The 17614-nt window shown below is 37.3% G+C and overlaps 1 protein-coding gene across 17 annotated transcripts in view; it reads left to right on the top strand.

Moving 5' to 3' along the window:
- PLEKHA5 (pleckstrin homology domain containing A5) overlaps positions 1-17614 on the top strand; it is a 216570-nt gene that overhangs the window by 184714 nt on the left and 14242 nt on the right. For 6 of the 17 annotated variants that reach the window (XM_042466696.1, XM_042466699.1, XM_042466698.1 and 3 more), the window contains 9 exons: positions 2723-2803; positions 10783-10845; positions 12373-12453; positions 12589-12738; positions 13595-13696; positions 13809-13923; positions 14143-14186; positions 15141-15329; positions 16326-16446. In XM_042466696.1, coding sequence (XP_042322630.1) covers positions 2723-2803; positions 10783-10845; positions 12373-12453; positions 12589-12738; positions 13595-13696; positions 13809-13923; positions 14143-14186; positions 15141-15329; positions 16326-16446 — 946 coding nt within the window. Of the gene's footprint in view, positions 1-2673; positions 2804-5263; positions 5319-10782; positions 10846-12372; positions 12454-12588; positions 12739-13594; positions 13697-13808; positions 13924-14142; positions 14187-15140; positions 15330-16325; positions 16447-17614 lie in introns of those variants that run through there. The other 11 variants (XM_042466705.1, XM_042466704.1, XM_042466701.1 and 8 more) reach the window with 5 other exon arrangements.

Genomic DNA, 17614 nt, shown 5'->3' with positions numbered 1-17614 from the left:
CCTGCAAAGTTTATTGCAGTGATGCATTTATCTTCACACATGCCTCTGTGCCACATTGTTTCACTATCCCCAAAATTATCTCACAGAATCCCTATTGAAACTAATAAATTGTAGAAACAGAAAAAGCCTGTCTTTCAAATAATAGTATAGTTATTGTTGTTTCTGTTTCTGTTTGACAGCTAGAATCTTAATTTTCCTGTTGTGTATAGTAGAGTAGCTGTAACTGATGTAAATGATTAAAGGTTTTTCTAAAACTAATCTTTCCCCACTTCTACTAATAATAATTTTGGAAATCTACTGTATGGATAAAATGTCAGGCACTTGACTGAATGTACTGTATATCATTTATTTCTGAAAAGCATGCGGATTATAATTGACGCTAGATAAATTTTGTGGGACAACCTTTGTTATTCAGGAATTTATATTTACACTGTGCTGCTGCCTGCAAGATGCTTAACATGATTTTGAAATAGTAGCCAGTCATTTCTGTCAGACCTCTCATGTAGAAGAAATTCCTCCAATTCATAATTAGTGAACTAGCAATTAGATAATTCTCCATTCATGATTAGTGAATACAAGGAAAAAATGGGCTACACATGTGCGTCCTGGCAAGAGCTACAGGTCCACTAGGCTATGACAGCATGGCTGTAAATGAATCCATGGCAAAATGTGAACCTGCAGGGTAATTCCTGTTCCCACAGTTTTGTCCCCGTCATATTCCATCTGAAAGTTTATTTTGTTTTTATAATATTTCGTGATGAGGCTTCTATAAAAAGCTAGGATTAGCCTCTTGCTACATAAATTGGTACGTTAGTGGGTTGTGGGAAGAGCAACTTGCAAAAGCTGTTCACAGTCGACAGTACCTGACTGAATGTAAATTAGTGAAATTTCACTGAAATGATTTAAATGTATATAGACCCTTCCTTTTGCTCTGAAGCCTTAAAGAAGGAGTAAGGAAAAAAGTGGCCCTTCAAATGATGGTGTAAAACTCCCATCAGATATAACCAACAAATTCAGTGATCAGAGATCATAGGAGTTGCAGTCCAACAGCATCTGGAAAGCTCTACATCCATAAGCCTATCTTAAAGGGCCACACATATGTGTGCCTTTCATTTTAATGGAGTTTACAAACCCTATTTAAGCGAATGGGAGGTTTTCAGCAATGAACTTCGGTAGTTGCTTCTCAGATCTGTCCTTGGCTTCTTTTTATCAGCAGATAGCCATTCTAAACATAGTCTTTAGAAGCAATTGATACAAATAATTATAATGCAATTGTGAAAATTAGTTGTGAGAGATATGCAAAAAGATGGATTTTGGAGCCAAGTGCATATAGTAGCTGTATATTCTCAGCAAATTTAATGTTATGCTGTTTTCTTGCATTACAGTGTTATGTTGCAAGTCATAAAATATTTCAGAAAACTATTAACAGATGAGCATTCATGAACTATACAAGCATAGATCCATGCCAGGTCACACTGAAAATATGTAATAAGCACAATTCTTGGAATTAAATCCAACATTGGGCTCGCATTACAATATCAGTGCAGTAGAACTTACTTCCTTTCCCCCTTGCAGCCCTCAGCACTGTCCAAAACCTGTCTTCATGGGGTTGCCAAGTTCATTGGAGCAGTTTTTCAGGGGACATGGGGAGCTGCAGTGAGGAAAGGAAATAGCTGCTGTAATTTCTGCTGATAGAAACAGTTTTGTTGGATTTCTGTTGCATTCGAGTCTGTGCTAATACTGTACTCTAGTTATGCAGTATTCATATTTCTTGCATGCTACCCCATAGCTCTAATCCAGTGATTCTCAAACTCGGGTCTTCTGGGTATTTTGGACTTTAGCACCCAAAAGCCTCAGTCATCTTGGCCAATGGTCTGGGATTCTGGGAGCTGAAGTCCAAAAACCTAGAAGGCCAGAGTTTGGGAATCACTGCTCTAGCCTGACCCAACACAGGCCTGTTACAGACTGCCAAAATAAAGCTGCTTCAGGTCTCTTTGGAGGTATGCTGTTTAAATGATGCATGCATCCTAAGAATCCGGAAGCTGCACCAAAGCTGCACTCCAGTGCTTAGGAATGGAGTGTGGCTTTGGCGTGACCTCCGGACTCTTAGGACCCATGCATCATTTAAACAGCATACCTCCAAAGAGACCCGAAGCAGCTTTATTTTGGCAGTCTGTAACAGGCCACAAGTTTTCAGAGGAAAAATGGTTTCATATTGAGAAAAAAATTGTACAAAATTCAACCATCTGTCCAGCACATTGATAGACTGCTGTTTGTTCTTATTTCTCATCGGATTGGCTCCAAAAACAACTGGTTTTACCCAGTAGCTACCTCAAGACAATTTTGTTTTTGTTTTGTTTTTTTACATTGTATATGTTTATTTGGTTGGTGGGAATAATTTAATGAAGCTAGCACTTTGTGCATTTTATCAATTTCCTAGTGATGTTTTAATAATTCTAACTACCATTTCTAAAATGTTTAGTGATATGAATTGCTCTAAACCTACTGTGGGTTGTAGGCCATTTTGGTTTAAAGGCATCGATTTCCAAGTTTGGCCTTATCATCCTTTTTCAAATGTTGAGTTTCTAACCATGAGAGGAAGTATTAACTGCTACACTAACAAAAAACAGTTAAAGTAGAGGCTATATTTACAGTGTCGTCTTTCAAATCTAGCCGTGCTGTAAACTGATGTTTGCTGTATGCTCCTCCTGATTTGAAATAGATGAAAGAGAATGAACCTTTAATCATCATGGTTCACACTATGATTGAGAACTCGGCGCTTAGACCACAACTGTACCATCAAGTAAGGTCTTGGATAGTGAATGAAATTGCTTTTTATCATTGCAAAATTTTTCCTCAAGTGACAGTTTTTGGTTGTCCCCTCCAATTTACCCATAACATTAGTGTTCCTCCTATTTGTTTTGGAAAACCACAAGTCATCTGTGCTTGATAAAATGTTGCAGTATTGCTAGCATGGCTTTGCTGAACGTACTTGTCATTGAATATTCAGTGTACCCCTTTCAATAAGTTTTTATCTGTTTCACAATATGTGGGAAATGGTTGTTTTTCGCAGGTTAATCTAGTAAATTCATAAAAACGCCAACAAGCTTCCAACAATATGTTTTAGCATGGATTTATGCAATCCGCTTTTTCTCTTTCTTTCTTTCTTTCTTTTTTCTTTAAAGGAACGTCTTCATTATGAGTGTATTGCAAAAGCATGCCAGCAGTGTTACCTTGTCATTTCTGGCAGCTTCTCATTTTAGGAATGAATTTACTAATTGTAGGTCCCTGGACAGTTGCTTTTTTGCCCTTGGGAGTTAAAAAGGATCACAATATTGATCTGGGGTTATAGCTCCTAAGGGCAGCGTGTTCAGAAAGTCACAGCAAACAAAGTCAGTCTCAAGTCATGATTAAAATGTGCAGAGGGGAAATGTGCTGAATGGAAATATAACATCAACATGTATGTTAGAAATCCATTAGTATAATTTATCCTGAACACTGTAGCAATGTCAACAGATTTTACTCTATGTGAAATAAAATGCTGTCATGATGTTAATTTTTACCCCTTTTTAGTAATGGCATTTTTTTTTCACTGAAGAGCTCTCCAGCTCCTAAGTGAATCTCTTCACTCCAGCTTTGAGCAGCATGTAAGGTCACTGATGTCTGTCCCTGGAGAAGTTTTCCTTGTCCTGGTAATTGATGCATGACACAGAGAACTAGGCAGATGTAACTTCTGTCATTGCAGCTGTGATGAGAGAACCTAGATCTGCCAGATTTTTCTACACTAAGCAAGCTGTTAAATATAAAAGACACACTCTTGGGACAAGACTTGGTAATCTTTCCATCATGGGCAAAAAATGTCCACAGTACTTAGCAAATGGATGTCTCCTTTGCATAATAATTTTGTGATGAAATGATCTCGCTGCCATTACAACTTTGCTCAAACATGTGCTTTGTTAACTTTTAGGTTAGCATGTTTTTCCTTGCTTTCCATAGTGAATAATTCACACAAATTAAAACAACAGCAATAGTGTGCAGTATTATTAAGATGGAGGAAACTTCACTGAGATGCTAAAGATCCCATCTACAAGTTACAGCCAAACTTGTACCATTCAATTGACCAAAATAAAAGTTAAACTCTCTAGTAAAAAGGTTCTTCAAGTTGCAATGAAAAACATAAAAAACACTTATATAGGTCTAAATAGGCCCAAATCCAGTTGTTAGTTCCAACAAGAGTAAATCCATTGAACCAATGGGAACTTAGTGTAACTTACTTAATTAGTACATTTCATTGCTTCTATAAATCAAGGGCAGTTAACAAATGGATTGAGCCCATACTGTTCTCATTTTCTTTAGCTATCTGGTTTCATATTTCATAGGTTGGAAAAGGTGAAATTTTGTCATCATTTTACAGTATCCATAGACTTTTTATCCTTGGATTCAAGCATCAACTGCTTGAAAATATTTTTAAAATAATAACTTCCAAAAAGCAAAGCTTGATTTTGCCATTTTATATAAGGGACATCATTTTACTATGCCACTGTATTTAATGGGACTTGAACATCCATGGATTTTGGTATCCACAGGGAGTCCTGGAACCAAGCCCCAGTGGAAACTAAGGGCCCACTGTATTTAATTGTTTAACTCTGGAAAGGTCTTCAGTGCTACTGCTTGATAATTTTGGAATGCACATTACCTCTAGAGAAAGACTTAGAGTCTTAATTGAACTGAAAGCACAGGTGTTTACCACTTTTGCCCTCCAAACTCTTGAAGAAAAAGCCTTCCAGCAAATCATCTTCATCAGCATTAAATATAGATTGGTAAAGCATATTTGCAGGATTTGCCATTTTTCCTGAGTCACTAACTTCCATTCTGAAATTTCCCAGGAGATAGAAAACAGCTCAAAAATGCTCTCTGAACAATTCAGACAGTCATTTAAAGGGGGGGCAGGTGAAAACAGGTATGTAAATTGTGTAGGAGGGTCAATGCCAGAACATTTTGTGCTTTAAAACAAAAAATTTAAGGCAAATATTTGCATATTTATCACAAGTTTGAATCCACAAATAATTCACTCTTCACAAGTCAGAGCTTTTGGTGGCTTTTAAGGTTCTGAGCTAAATGATTTAAAGGATTTTTCAAATCTTTGTTCATGAATTCATGAAGCTTCCTTACTTGAGTTGCATTGCATGTTTTGGATTGCTAGATACTTAAACTTTATGTGGGTTGCAAAACACAAATAACTTATTTTTAAATTTGGTAACAGGCAGCAGCTTGCCACATGGTGGACGCCTATAATGTGTGGAAGCCCCAGCCTGATGGTGAGCCTGACGTTACCAGTATCATACTCCCGCAACTGCTTGGAAAAACATGAAAATGGGGAGGTGCATGGTAGCACTGTGCTCTCTGCATGGCTAGAGCCTACAGAGGATCAGCCCCACATGCAGGCAGAGCCACTGCATGGGGATACTTTCAAGCAGCCACCACAGGAAGTGCCTGTCATTGTCCATCATTATTAGCTATAAACCAAGGAGTTGTGTTTATGTGAAAAACACCTCTCTGGATGCCACATACATGCTTATGTCAATATGGACTCCTAATGGAAGGATAGACACTTCTGGAAGGCTGCAAAGAAGATTATAGTGTTGTTCCTTTACCAGTCCCGTTTCAGTGTTGTCAGATTTTCTTTTGAAAATGCATTAAAGATCTTGTTGTGTTCTCTTTCATTGAAGCTAGAGGCAGTCATCTTATCAAAATGAGATAGGTAATAGATTTTCGACATCACTTTGAAGTAAGACATTTTACCACCACCGTTTCTGTATCTTTGAGACCTTTGTCATAGCAAATTACTATGAGCTGCAAGGCCACTTAGCCTGATCCTGAGTCTCAGTCCATATAATTCTATTGCATAAACATTAAATTAGATATATTTAATTCAAGGTGATGAAGAGTTGGTTTTTCCTTGTAAACAGCAAGCATTTGTAGCTTTGCATCAGAATTGTGGGAGTTACATAATAGTTGTAACACATACTTCAGCTGCACAGAGTTTTGTATTGTTGTCTCATTACTCCCTCTGTCCAAATTGTTTTAATCAAAGCTTAGAATGGAAAAATTCTAGCTGAGGATATTCTAGGAGTTGTAGTTCACCCCAATAACATATGCAAGCTCTGGTTTAAAAAAAATTAATGTACAGTAATTAGAAATATGCCACCATACCTCTGTGAAACATTGTTGTCTGATTTCAGAAGCTAAATATGATCGCACCTCATTAAAACTAGGATGGGAAACCAGCAGGTAATACCTAGATCTCCAAATAGGGCTAGGAGGTAATCCTGCCTGAAACCCAGCCAAGCCCCACATGCCAGTCAGAGTTGATGTTACTGGGCTAGATAGACCAGTGATCTGACTCACTATCAGGCCTAATTTCCTGTGTCCCCAAGTACTGCAGCTGTCCATACCTTGTGAAGATCCAGCTTCACTCAGTGGCAGAGTACTTCACTTGGCATGCAAAAGTTCCTAGATTCAGTCTTCACCATCTCCATGTAGGGGTGGGAAGAACTCCATCAGAAACTCCAGAGCATTGCTGGCAGTGTGGACAATTCCATAGCTGAAGGGACCAGCAGGCTGATTCTGTATCTGGAGGCTTCCTGTGTCCTAACAAAATCCTCCACAATTATAGATGAGAAATTCTTGAATTAAAATGTAAGTTCTGGTAGTCAGTGCTACTGTGTTGGCACCAGGTGGCACTGTTTCTTGAGTCAGTGCCCTGATGTTCAGTATTTTTAATACATTTTTATTACAGTGTGATTTGAAATGAATCAAGCCTTCAGCTATCTTGATCCTAGAGCATTTGGGAATCATAGGATAAAATCTTTGGCCTGTCTATTGGTTCGATTCTGCTATGGGATATCTATGAGATATCTTAAGTGCTTTCTTCTTCATCTTTCAGTTAATCATAGTGTTGAGTTTTTGCTTTGCCTGTTTTTTGTTTTTTGTTTGTTTGTTTAAGAAACTGTCTTGGATACTTTAAGTCAGTTGAGCCATTCATTGCTATAGTTTCAGTGACAGTCTGCCATGATTACCCTGTAAACGTTCCAGTCTGTCTGTTTTTTAAAATTTAGGATCTTGAAATTAAATTATATCTTCACTGCTATTTTCAATTGAAAGAGTTCAGTTCTGTCTTTTAATACATAGTTTTTCCTAGAAGGTAAGACTTTTTTTTATGTTGCTTCTATGCCATGGACCTTATGAACCATCAGCAGCAGAGTCTCTTTGTCATCATAGAGGTTCCTGGGGCATTTTGTAGGACATACTTTGATTTAATAAGAAAATGTGCCAACCAGGCTTTAGTGTGACATACTGTACATGTTCCATATGAACTGGGAATGTGAATTAATTAGATACTATTCCATACCTGAGCAAGATCGGTATATGGCTACCAACACAAAAATACATGTCTTTCATTACTGATCTTGTAAATTGAAAAACCTAATAACTTTTCAGAGGCACATCGTAGTTCCCCATTGAAGAGTCTATAAATTACTGAGAGTGATTGAAAGATTTGGTCTCTTGTCATATTCTACAAACTAACTGCTTATTCAGTCTGCAGTTCTAGAGCCAATAGTAACTTCTTGTGACTCCAGGCATACAAAGGAATTGAAAGATTGACTTCTTTCACTCTAGTAATGGTTCAGTTCACATATAGCATCAAACCATGTGGCTTGCTGTTTTGAGTATAAGTGAAAACTGTGTTTTTTTGTAAACCAGAAATGTGAATTGAAGTGAGAGAGAGTAACAAGCATGCAAACAATTGACTCATAATGAATCAATGGGATTTATATTGACTTTCCAAACTCCCATCGATTCATTGGGTTTACGCTACTAGAAACTTACTATAGCAATAGCAAGTATCTATAATGCTTATCAGTGCACTTAAGCACTCCCTAAGCAGTTTAGTGTAAGCTATAATTGCCCCCAAGAAGCTGAGTACTCATTTTAGCGACCTCGGAAGGATGCAAGCCTGAGTCAAGCTTGAGCCCTTTCGCTGGTATTGAACTCACAAACTTATGGTTTGTGAGTGAGTGGCTGCAGTACAGGCATTTAATCACTACGCCACCAGGGCTCCAATAGAGTTAAAAACTTTAGGTTTCTTAAGTAACATTAAGCTGTGCTTTGGTGTTACATTGTGAATCAGCTGTGGATGAAATCATTATTCTGTCAGACAATCTTTCACAGAAAAAAATAAGATTAGAAGGAACATGTCTCTACATTTGTGCTTAAGACAAATTCAGTTTTAAATAAGCAGATTCTAATTTTTCTCAAGGAATGTAGTTGATCAGCAGATATTTCAATGTAAAAATAGTTTTTTTAGCTGAAATGTGACAAATTTGGTAACGTTTACAGAATTGCTTATAACCACATTGAACCTGAGAACTGGGGGCCTAAGCAACTTCAGAAATGTTACACATCGACTGTGAGATTCTTAAAAATAACTACATTCGTCTCATCTTTTCCTTGGCCAGGTTTACATAGGCCATGTTTGAGCATATATGGTTTTTTAATTATTTTTTAAAAAGATATTTCCATTCTTCAATTCTTTCTCCTATCAAGATGGAATCTATAGTACATATTCAAGTGAGTTTCAAAATGAGAAAGTCCTGTTAGGTACTAAACGTCATACCAAATTAAAATTTATAAACTTCATGACGTGCAAAAAGTGCTGTGGCTTTTTCATCCTCTGATATTCATCCCATTAAATGTTCATTTCAAAGCAAGGCTACTTTTATGGCTTTAATACACTGTGCATACTTTCAGATTATCACCCAATGCATTTGCATGAGGATATGCCTTGAAATGAAACACTTAAAAAGTTTTCTTAGGGTCTGTTCTGCAGTTGGAATGCTTGTATGGCTAAACCTTTCCCTCATCCTCTCATTTGTAGCTCTCCCTTAAAAGCAAAAATACAGTGTACAGTATAATCTTATTTTGTATACAACAGTGTGTGTGTGTGTGTGAGAGAGAGAGAGAGAGAGAGAGATTAATGTGTGAGTAGTGAACAAGTATATTTTAATGTGAATAAGTTTAAAGTGTTCGTTACAGTGGCCCAGTACAAAGGTAACAATTGGGAGCGGGTTTTCCATTCTTCCTCTCCTTTCCGACCTTCCATGTCTGCTTTAAACATGTTGTAATGTTATGTCTGCATTGGCATATTAGTGGCACTAAACAGGTTGTCTCTTGACTAGAGTTTGCACACATTGGGTTTAAATTGTTTACTTGGGTGCTCCTTTTCACTATAGCATACCTTTTCTGTTGATGCAGATCTAGTACATTTTGGTTAAACAACAGGGCAGAGAAAACCTTGCACCTTGTTCCCAATCTTCTCACCATGCTTAAGAGATTGGGGATACCACAACTGTATGCAGCCAATTTCCCATTCATTAGCACACTACAAAGATCCTTTCACGCTACATAGTTATAGCGCTATGACTCCATTATAACTGTCATGGCAACTTCTTGTGGAATCCTGGGATTTGCAGTTTAGGAACAAATATTTAGAATTCTCAGTCAGAGAGCTCTAGTGCTTCATCAAAATACAAACCCCAGAATTTTGTAGGATGTTGCTATAGCAGTTAAAGTGAAATCATAATACTGTGCCTCTGTAGTGTGATAAGACAGGTTTGCTTTTACACAGCTATGCTTCTGAAAATTGTTCAAATAGTTATGTCATTTTTTAAAAAAAACTCTTGCTAACAGGCAGTCTAAAAGCTAGAGGTGGTATGAATTTAATGTGTTGACAATCTCTTGTCTTCACAACTCCAGTATGATTGTGTTATCTGCTGTTCCGTTTAGCACAAATTTATAAGGAGAGAGGTATAAACAAAAGCAGAGCTATATTTAGTGCAACAAGGTTGGCAAATCTAATAAATCTAAAGTTCCTAAGGTGTTTAGAAATCAGAAATGATTTCTCCAGGCCACAGCAGAACCACAATTGCCCAAATATCCACTGTCTGAGTTGGCTGTATCTCCCTCACACAGCTTTCAGTGTAACTTTGCATAAATGTTACTTCTCTGTCCACTAATTTGTAGAAATAATCTGTATCTTCCAGCCATTTGGATAAATTAGTTTGTAGTATAGAGCTATTTCTGTTGTGTTTAAATTTTATTTGAAACAAAGCTGAGAGGGGTGCAGTAAAGTAACTGAAGCTGCATATCAAGGCCAGTGTGTTCATGCTTTCCATTCTTGTGACTCTGAACAGATAACATCCTTTTTTTTTGGGGGGGGGGGGGGGGCGTTCAAGTAGCTCCTGTGGAGTGTTTCTGAAAGATTAAAAAAATGAAAGATGGGGCTCTGTCTTCAGAATTCTCACATGGAGATGAATTCATTATTCTCCACCTGTATGGTGCCAAATTGTTTGTTATCAGTGAAGCTGATTTATCCACTCCTTGTTTGCTTGATTTGGTTCTTGCATGTTTGGACTATTCTCAGAACTATATTTATATATTTTTTATGAATTCTGAAGATAACAAATGGACTGTGATTCCTGTCTCAGCTTTGGTTAACTTCCTTGTAAGACAAATAGTTATGGATGTATATTCCCATCTGGCAATCCATATTTGGCATTCCATTATAAACTGAGTTTAACATGGTTTGTCAATTAAATGCATTCAGACTTAGCATTTCAATGTGAAATCATTTATACTTAATTAAATATTAACTTTAGACTATACATTGTACTGCATGTTTTTAGTGAAGAAGTTTGATGGCAGTGTTCTTCCTTGTTATAGCTCTCACAAGATGAATGTAGGGGTACTCTGTACAAATACAGATCAGAAGAGCTGGATATTGATGTAAGTACTTTTATATTGCTGTCTGCTGGATTGGTATGTTTTATTTAAACTGTTACGTTTTACTTTTTAAAACATAGCTGCAGATCAAGATGACATTGGTTTGTCACATTTTTCTGACTTTTTGAAGCCGAGTTGAAATGTACTCCGAGTTGTCTGTGTTTGAAAGGCTGCAAAATATGTAGAGTCTCATCCACAGTTACCCATGAGAGATCAGAAACTTTTGAACCCTGCTTTTCAAGAACAGGGCACAAAAAATAAACTGTTCTGAGGCACATATTTATGTGACTAGGTGGCCAGACCCTTACTTAAAAATAAATTATTTCATTTGTACACAGTAGCAAAAGCATATGAAGTACTGTATTTTCCGGCGTATAAGACGAATGGGCGTATAAGATGACCCCCAACTTTTCCAGTTAAAATATAGAGTTTGGGATATACTCACCATATAAGACTACCCCTCTTCCAACGCACACCAAATAAAAATTTAAAAAAACATCAGATTTGATTTCAATATGGTAATTTTAATTCAAATGACATGCAGGTACTTAGCAGGAAACCTTGTTGTATAGAAAGCCTGCTTGGATTGGTCAGCTCTCCCTGCCTGCCCAGCCCTCCCTGTCTCCAAGACTATCAGAGCGGTAGCTGCTTTCATATGATCGTCGCATACGGTGGGGATGTGGCTGCGGCTGGTTTTGAGCTCCCCCCACCATATGCGGCAACCCCAGATTCTCCAGTCCGGCTCAGAAGTTTCAGCACCTGCCCTATAAGATGACACCCGGCGTATAAGATGACCCCCGACTTTTGAGAAGATTTTCCTGGGTTAAAAAGTAGTCTTATACGCCAGAAAATACAGTAATCTTTGTATGAGGATGTGTTGCTCCACAACTTGGAATAACTGCTTGCTCCTAGTACTGAACAGCATTTTAGCTCATAAGATCTTCAATAACAATATTACACAGAGTTTTGTAACGTGTTCAATAATTGATATTCATGGCAAGTGTGCCAGTAGTGCACAGTTTTGTATTATATATAGCTACCCACTCACTTGATTTACCAGAATGATTTCCCTGTTTTCTTTATAAATAAGCTATTGCAGAAGACTTTTGTAAATAAGTGAGCTTAAAGTGAAAGTTTATTTCTACAGTCTCTTGTATGGCCCCACACTAGGCATTCTCTGGCCTTAGAGTTCCTATGTGCGCATATATTTCCCTTCATAGAGAATTTGCTCCTTCTCAGAGAAGCACTGTACAGGTACTGTAGATCCTCCATTAGGTGTAAGGAACCTAATGCTCTCTACACATCATGGAGAATGGGCAAGCAAGTCACCACATGCACATAGGCCCCTACTGGGTCAGAGTGTCAAACAAGGTGCCTTATTCTGATTTCTGTCTATAATTTGTGTATGATGTATGCATAATTTGGGCATTAGATATATTGGCATGTGTGGTTAAAATAAACAAACTGCACCACTATTGTCAACATGCAAAGAACTGGCTCTAATTATCACCATCTTCTCCTCCCCACTAGACTAAGCTTAGCCGATTATGTGAACAAGACAAAGTGGTACAAGCCCTTGAAGAGAAACTTCAGCAGCTGCACAAAGAAAAAGTAGGATAATTATATTTATTATCCCAGTTGGATGTTATTTTGCACGCTTTATTATCAGAACACTGATAAGTGAAGTAAAAGGAAAATCGGTTCATTCGTGCAGAACATTAAAAATTATTCCTTTTATTACCCTAGTACACGCTTGAGCAAGCTTTGCTATCGGCCAGTCAAGAGATAGAAATGAATGCAGAAAATCCAGCTGCCATACAAAATGTCATCTTACAGAGGGATGATTTACAGAATGGACTCCTTAGCACTTGTCGAGAAGTGTCTCGAGCTACTGCAGTAAGTAATGCAATTTTTATCAGCTAGTAAAACTCAGTGGTGTGTTAAGTGGCAGTTCTTTGTGCAGATATTTTTTTTAATTGGCTGTCTACAGGTTTATTCTTTATTGCAACCTAGCCTACTTCAACTTGCCATGATTTACTAGTGTGCATTGGGAAGAAGCAGGGGTCATTTTGGTCATTTGGTACAGTACCATGGAAAAACAAAATGTCTTTATTCTGGAAAATGGCTAACAGTGAGAAATCTGCATAACAACTGCTCATCACTTATAAATTTGCAAATATCTGAAAAGATGTATAGGGACTGGGTGGACTTTTCATAGTTCTTCCATGTCATGAGGGGGGATTAAACTGATCCTTCCTCACCACTAAGGAGGCACAGAAACATTTAAATCACCAAATCATGTTGCTCTTTCTTATCTGAATAGGTCTGATCACTAGCCTTTCCATCTGCCACTTCTATCTGTTTACTGCTGTTTTTTTTTTCACTAACATGCTGAAAAATGTCATAGAGCTGGGAGGTGATCATAGTTTCATTTATTGAAAGAGGGTGCCTTGTATTCGAATAAAATAAGAATGCAAAGTATTCACACTGCAGTTACTTGCTATTTATTCACAGGGATCACAAAATCATTATTCCACTTCAGTGGGAGGCCAAACTTCACTGGCCTCTAAAGGAGTTTATAAAGTTTTACTTCCCATGTCAGTGGCACCATGAGTACAAGCACATTTGTGAAAGGGGAAGTGCTCCAAGCTTCCTCCATATCATCTCAGTCTTTTGTACCCCAACAAAGATTTCCTACACTCATTGGAGCCTTAGAACTACATTAATATATTTTATATATATATATCTTTAGGAGCTTGAAAGGGCTTGGCGGGAATATGACAAACTGGAGTATGATGTAACAGTCACAAAGAACCACATGCAGGAACAGCTGGAGCGGCTTGGGGAAGTTCAGGTGGGTCTAGAACCAAGTGTACCATTTTCTAGCTAAAGATAGTGAATCTTGATACCTTTTCAAAAACTTATTGAAGATACCCACTCTCAGTTCTAACACTGATCTTTGGCAGAGTGAGTCAGCCGGTATACAGCGCGCTCAGATTCAGAAGGAGCTTTGGCGAATTCAGGATGTCATGGAAGGTCTGAGTAAACATAAACAGCAAAGAAACAGCACCACAGAAGCAGGTAAATTAATATGTTGACCTCACTAGAAGTGGAAAAGAAGGGGGTTGGTGAAGAGTATGAGGAATAAATATATTAGTTCTTGCTTTGATTAAATTTGCAGTGGTTACTGTTGCTTTCTGACTGGTTGAAAATGAAGTATATGATCTGCAAAATTGGATGTTATCAGCAGGGATATAATTCAGTGTTCACTGTAAAATGCATGTTCTTGTTTTTAAACAGGTATTGTAACATCAAAGGCCTTTTCATCAAAGTATAAAAATGAGGTAGGTTTTTAGGATTTTAAAGATTCTATTTAAAGAATCATTTTCTGGTTGAAGCTCTTATTTGTCAGTTTTTAAAAAGTTTCTTTATATTTGTATTTACTTAATTTAAATAAGATAATTACTAAATAGGTAAGTGAAGTTTAGATAAATTTAGATAAGAAAATTGTATAACTTGAGTTTCTTTTAAAGGTCTAAGTGACAATTTCTGTGTTTGTTTTTTGATCTTTCATTCTTATGAATTCATAATATCTTCTCATTTCTGATTTTCCCTTTATCCAGGCTCTTACCCCATAAATGTGAACTTTTCACTCCTCCCACCCCATTACACATATTTCACATAGGAAGAAATGCTGTTTTACACATGTGTTTGTACAAACAGCCTCAAGTTAAGTAAAGTCTGAATGCCAGCTTGAAAATACTTGGAATTGAGAGTGCTCATTATCTCTGGGCCTGTAATAACATCAAGAAATTGCAGTTTTAAAGGGACACTGTCTACTACACATATGGGCCAGTGTATAAAGAAATTGGATACAAGTTAAGCAATTACATGTTTTAACTATTTCATAAAAACTGGGTAAATAGTTATTATAAAAATGGATATGAACAATGGTGTACAAGTACATAAAGTATAAGGAAAGAGTCGATCATTGGCCAGAAAAAAATATGATAGAGAATTGTTTATACAGAAAGTTGACTCTTTGCTAAATAAAGTGCCTTGGTTTGCTGAGGTGGCCTGGTACATATTTGAAGGGAAAGTGAAAACATTTACATGGTGGAAAATATTTAGTCTTTGTGCAAGTTAGTATTGGTTCAGATTTCATTCTGTCCCTCTCACAACAGCAGTGTCCCTTTAATTCCAAATATAATATAGCTGCTGTGAAATATTTGAAAGAAATTATAATTCTTGTGATGGATGAACATGTCTAAATAAGGTGACTGTTCTGCAATCTTTAGGAAGAGGAAGTAGTCCCACCTCGTCCTCCACTCCCTCGGTCCTATGACTTTGCAGAGCATCCTCCCATAATCCCCCCTCTGCCCAGTGATAGCAGCTCCTTGCTCTGTTATAGCAGGGGCCCAGTACATCTACCCGAAGAAAGGAAGATTCACCAAGTTCAAGGATACCAAAGAAACGGAGCTCACTGTGTAAGTGGCCACAACTGCCACAGTGTTCATCAAGCATTCCTCCCCCTGCACAGTTTCCATTTTATTTTGACATTTAGCTATGTTTATGTTATGGTATTTTTTTTTTCTTAATACAGCTGTTATTTTTCGCTGTATTATTAGTGTTCGCCATTTCTGTTTTCATCTGTGAATGTCTGTGATCCCAGCTACTCAGATTTGATTGCACTTTGTGTTAGATTCAAATAAAATGTCAGTGTCTTTGTGACCTCATATATCATTAGTGCAGAAGTAGTTTGAGGTTTTGCTGCATTGAATGTGGTTGAAATGCTTTTTAAAAAGCATTTTCTGAAACAATCTTCAAAATCATTTTTTTTTATTTAGAGCAATATTTTACATATTACTTAACAGAATTAAGCAATTAAGAACAGGTCATTCCATCCAGCATTTAATACTTCATATTTAATTGGGAGAAAGGGGAATGGGAAGAACATACTTTTCCAATGTTTCTAAATTATGTAATAAGGTAAGAGAAAACAAGTCATTAGGTTTTCACTTATAATCTGAGGGTAATTTGCAAAGATTTGAAAATGGGTTCTGGATAATGATTTGTCTGGAGTAATCCAGCCTCTTGGCATGCATTTGCCCTGTAATTTGTAAACAGAAAGCACAAGATTTATTTTATAATGTTTCTTCTAATCCAATCTAGGGTTAGATTTAAACCATGTGAAGATCAGAGGGTAAAATTGTAGAGTGAGTTAATATGTTGTCTTTCTAAATATATATTGACATTGTGGACACACATCAGGAGAACCATTTTGACTTGAAAAAGAAAAGTAATCAGGAATAATTGCACACAGAATGTAGGCAATCTGAGTTTTCATGAACCCTTAAAATAAAAAAGGTGTTTTGGAACCTCACATCATTATTGTTGTATATTGTGGACAATCATTTTACTGTTCTGTTTTGGTATACCTACTGAGATGATTTAATGTATGCTTTGGTATGGTCAACTTTTAGGGTCCTGATTACCGCCTTTATAAAAGTGAGCCTGAGTTAACAACTGTAGCAGAAGTTGATGAATCCAATGGGGAAGAAAAGGCAGAGGCAGTTTCTGAGTCAGAAACATCTGCAACTAAAGGTTAGTAAGAAGCTTTTTTGCCACAAAATCATTTGTTTTTATTTTTCAGTGTGAAGTTCTGAAATCACTCTGAGAGATGACACAATTAGTTATAGTTTTACAAATAGAATAACTTTTTCCTTATCATAAAAGAAACAGCTACAACAGTAAAATTAAATTTAATTTGTGACCAGAGAAGGCATTCAGTCACTCACAATAAGAAAGAAAAGCACAGATAACTGAGAATCAGCCCTGAAGTCCATATTGACGCTGTGTCTAATTGTAACTCTCATGTTCTGCATACATCATTCCTTCAAACAATTGTTCATCTTCTGTCCTTGTCCTTGTCTTTGTTCATATAGCTTCTTGAATTATTTTGCTAGAACATCCTTAAAGGCATCCCCAGAGAATTTTTAGATTTGTCAGAAAACTGGAAAACAATGCATCCTTTAAAAAAAATGTTATAACTGTCAAGTTTTCTCTGCCTTTTAGGCAAAGTTTATTCTTTACCCTGAGGTTATTACCAGTTCATTGAAATCCTGTCAACTGGCTATTGCTAGCCTTTGTTGGAAGCATTTTACCTACTGTATGTACTAGTGTCTGCTGAGACATTTTAATTATAAATTTTAATCAAAAGATTGACCCAAAGAACCTGGGTTGACTTATCCATGGGCCAGTTAATGGGTTCTGATTAAAAGGGTTCAAAAGGGCGGTTCTGAAGCTAGAGAGGTTCTGGGCACAACAACCTGCGTTTTATGGGGGGTTGGGATTGGGTGAGAAGTGATAGGAGGAACTGGAGGAAGTTACTACTATGAGTGCACACTGTCTTGAACCCCAAGGAGATGACACTGTGGGGAAAATAGAGGCAGGAAGAGCAGCACTTGTTTGTGGCACACATGGACAAACAAGTTCAAACACATCAAGTGGGGAAAAGTGTTTAGCAGAAGGAGGCACTGCTGCAGGGATGTGCCAAAAAGAGCTGCTGAATGAGATCCACAGAGAACAACAAATGTAAAAGAGGAGAGAGGGAAGTGACAACAGCCTGTTTTGAATGGGAAGGATATTCTTCCACTGGTACCTGTGACCTGGTACCTGGGCAGCTGCAGCAGCACCAATGAACAGCAAGGACAACCCAAGCAAGGGACCAACCCAAGCAGCAGCTGCATGGGGTGTCATGTTCTCTCTGAGA

Source organism: Sceloporus undulatus, chromosome 5, assembly GCF_019175285.1.
Source record: "Sceloporus undulatus isolate JIND9_A2432 ecotype Alabama chromosome 5, SceUnd_v1.1, whole genome shotgun sequence".
Taxonomy (NCBI): domain Eukaryota; kingdom Metazoa; phylum Chordata; class Lepidosauria; order Squamata; family Phrynosomatidae; genus Sceloporus; species Sceloporus undulatus.
This window is presented reverse-complemented; position numbering and strand designations above follow the sequence as displayed.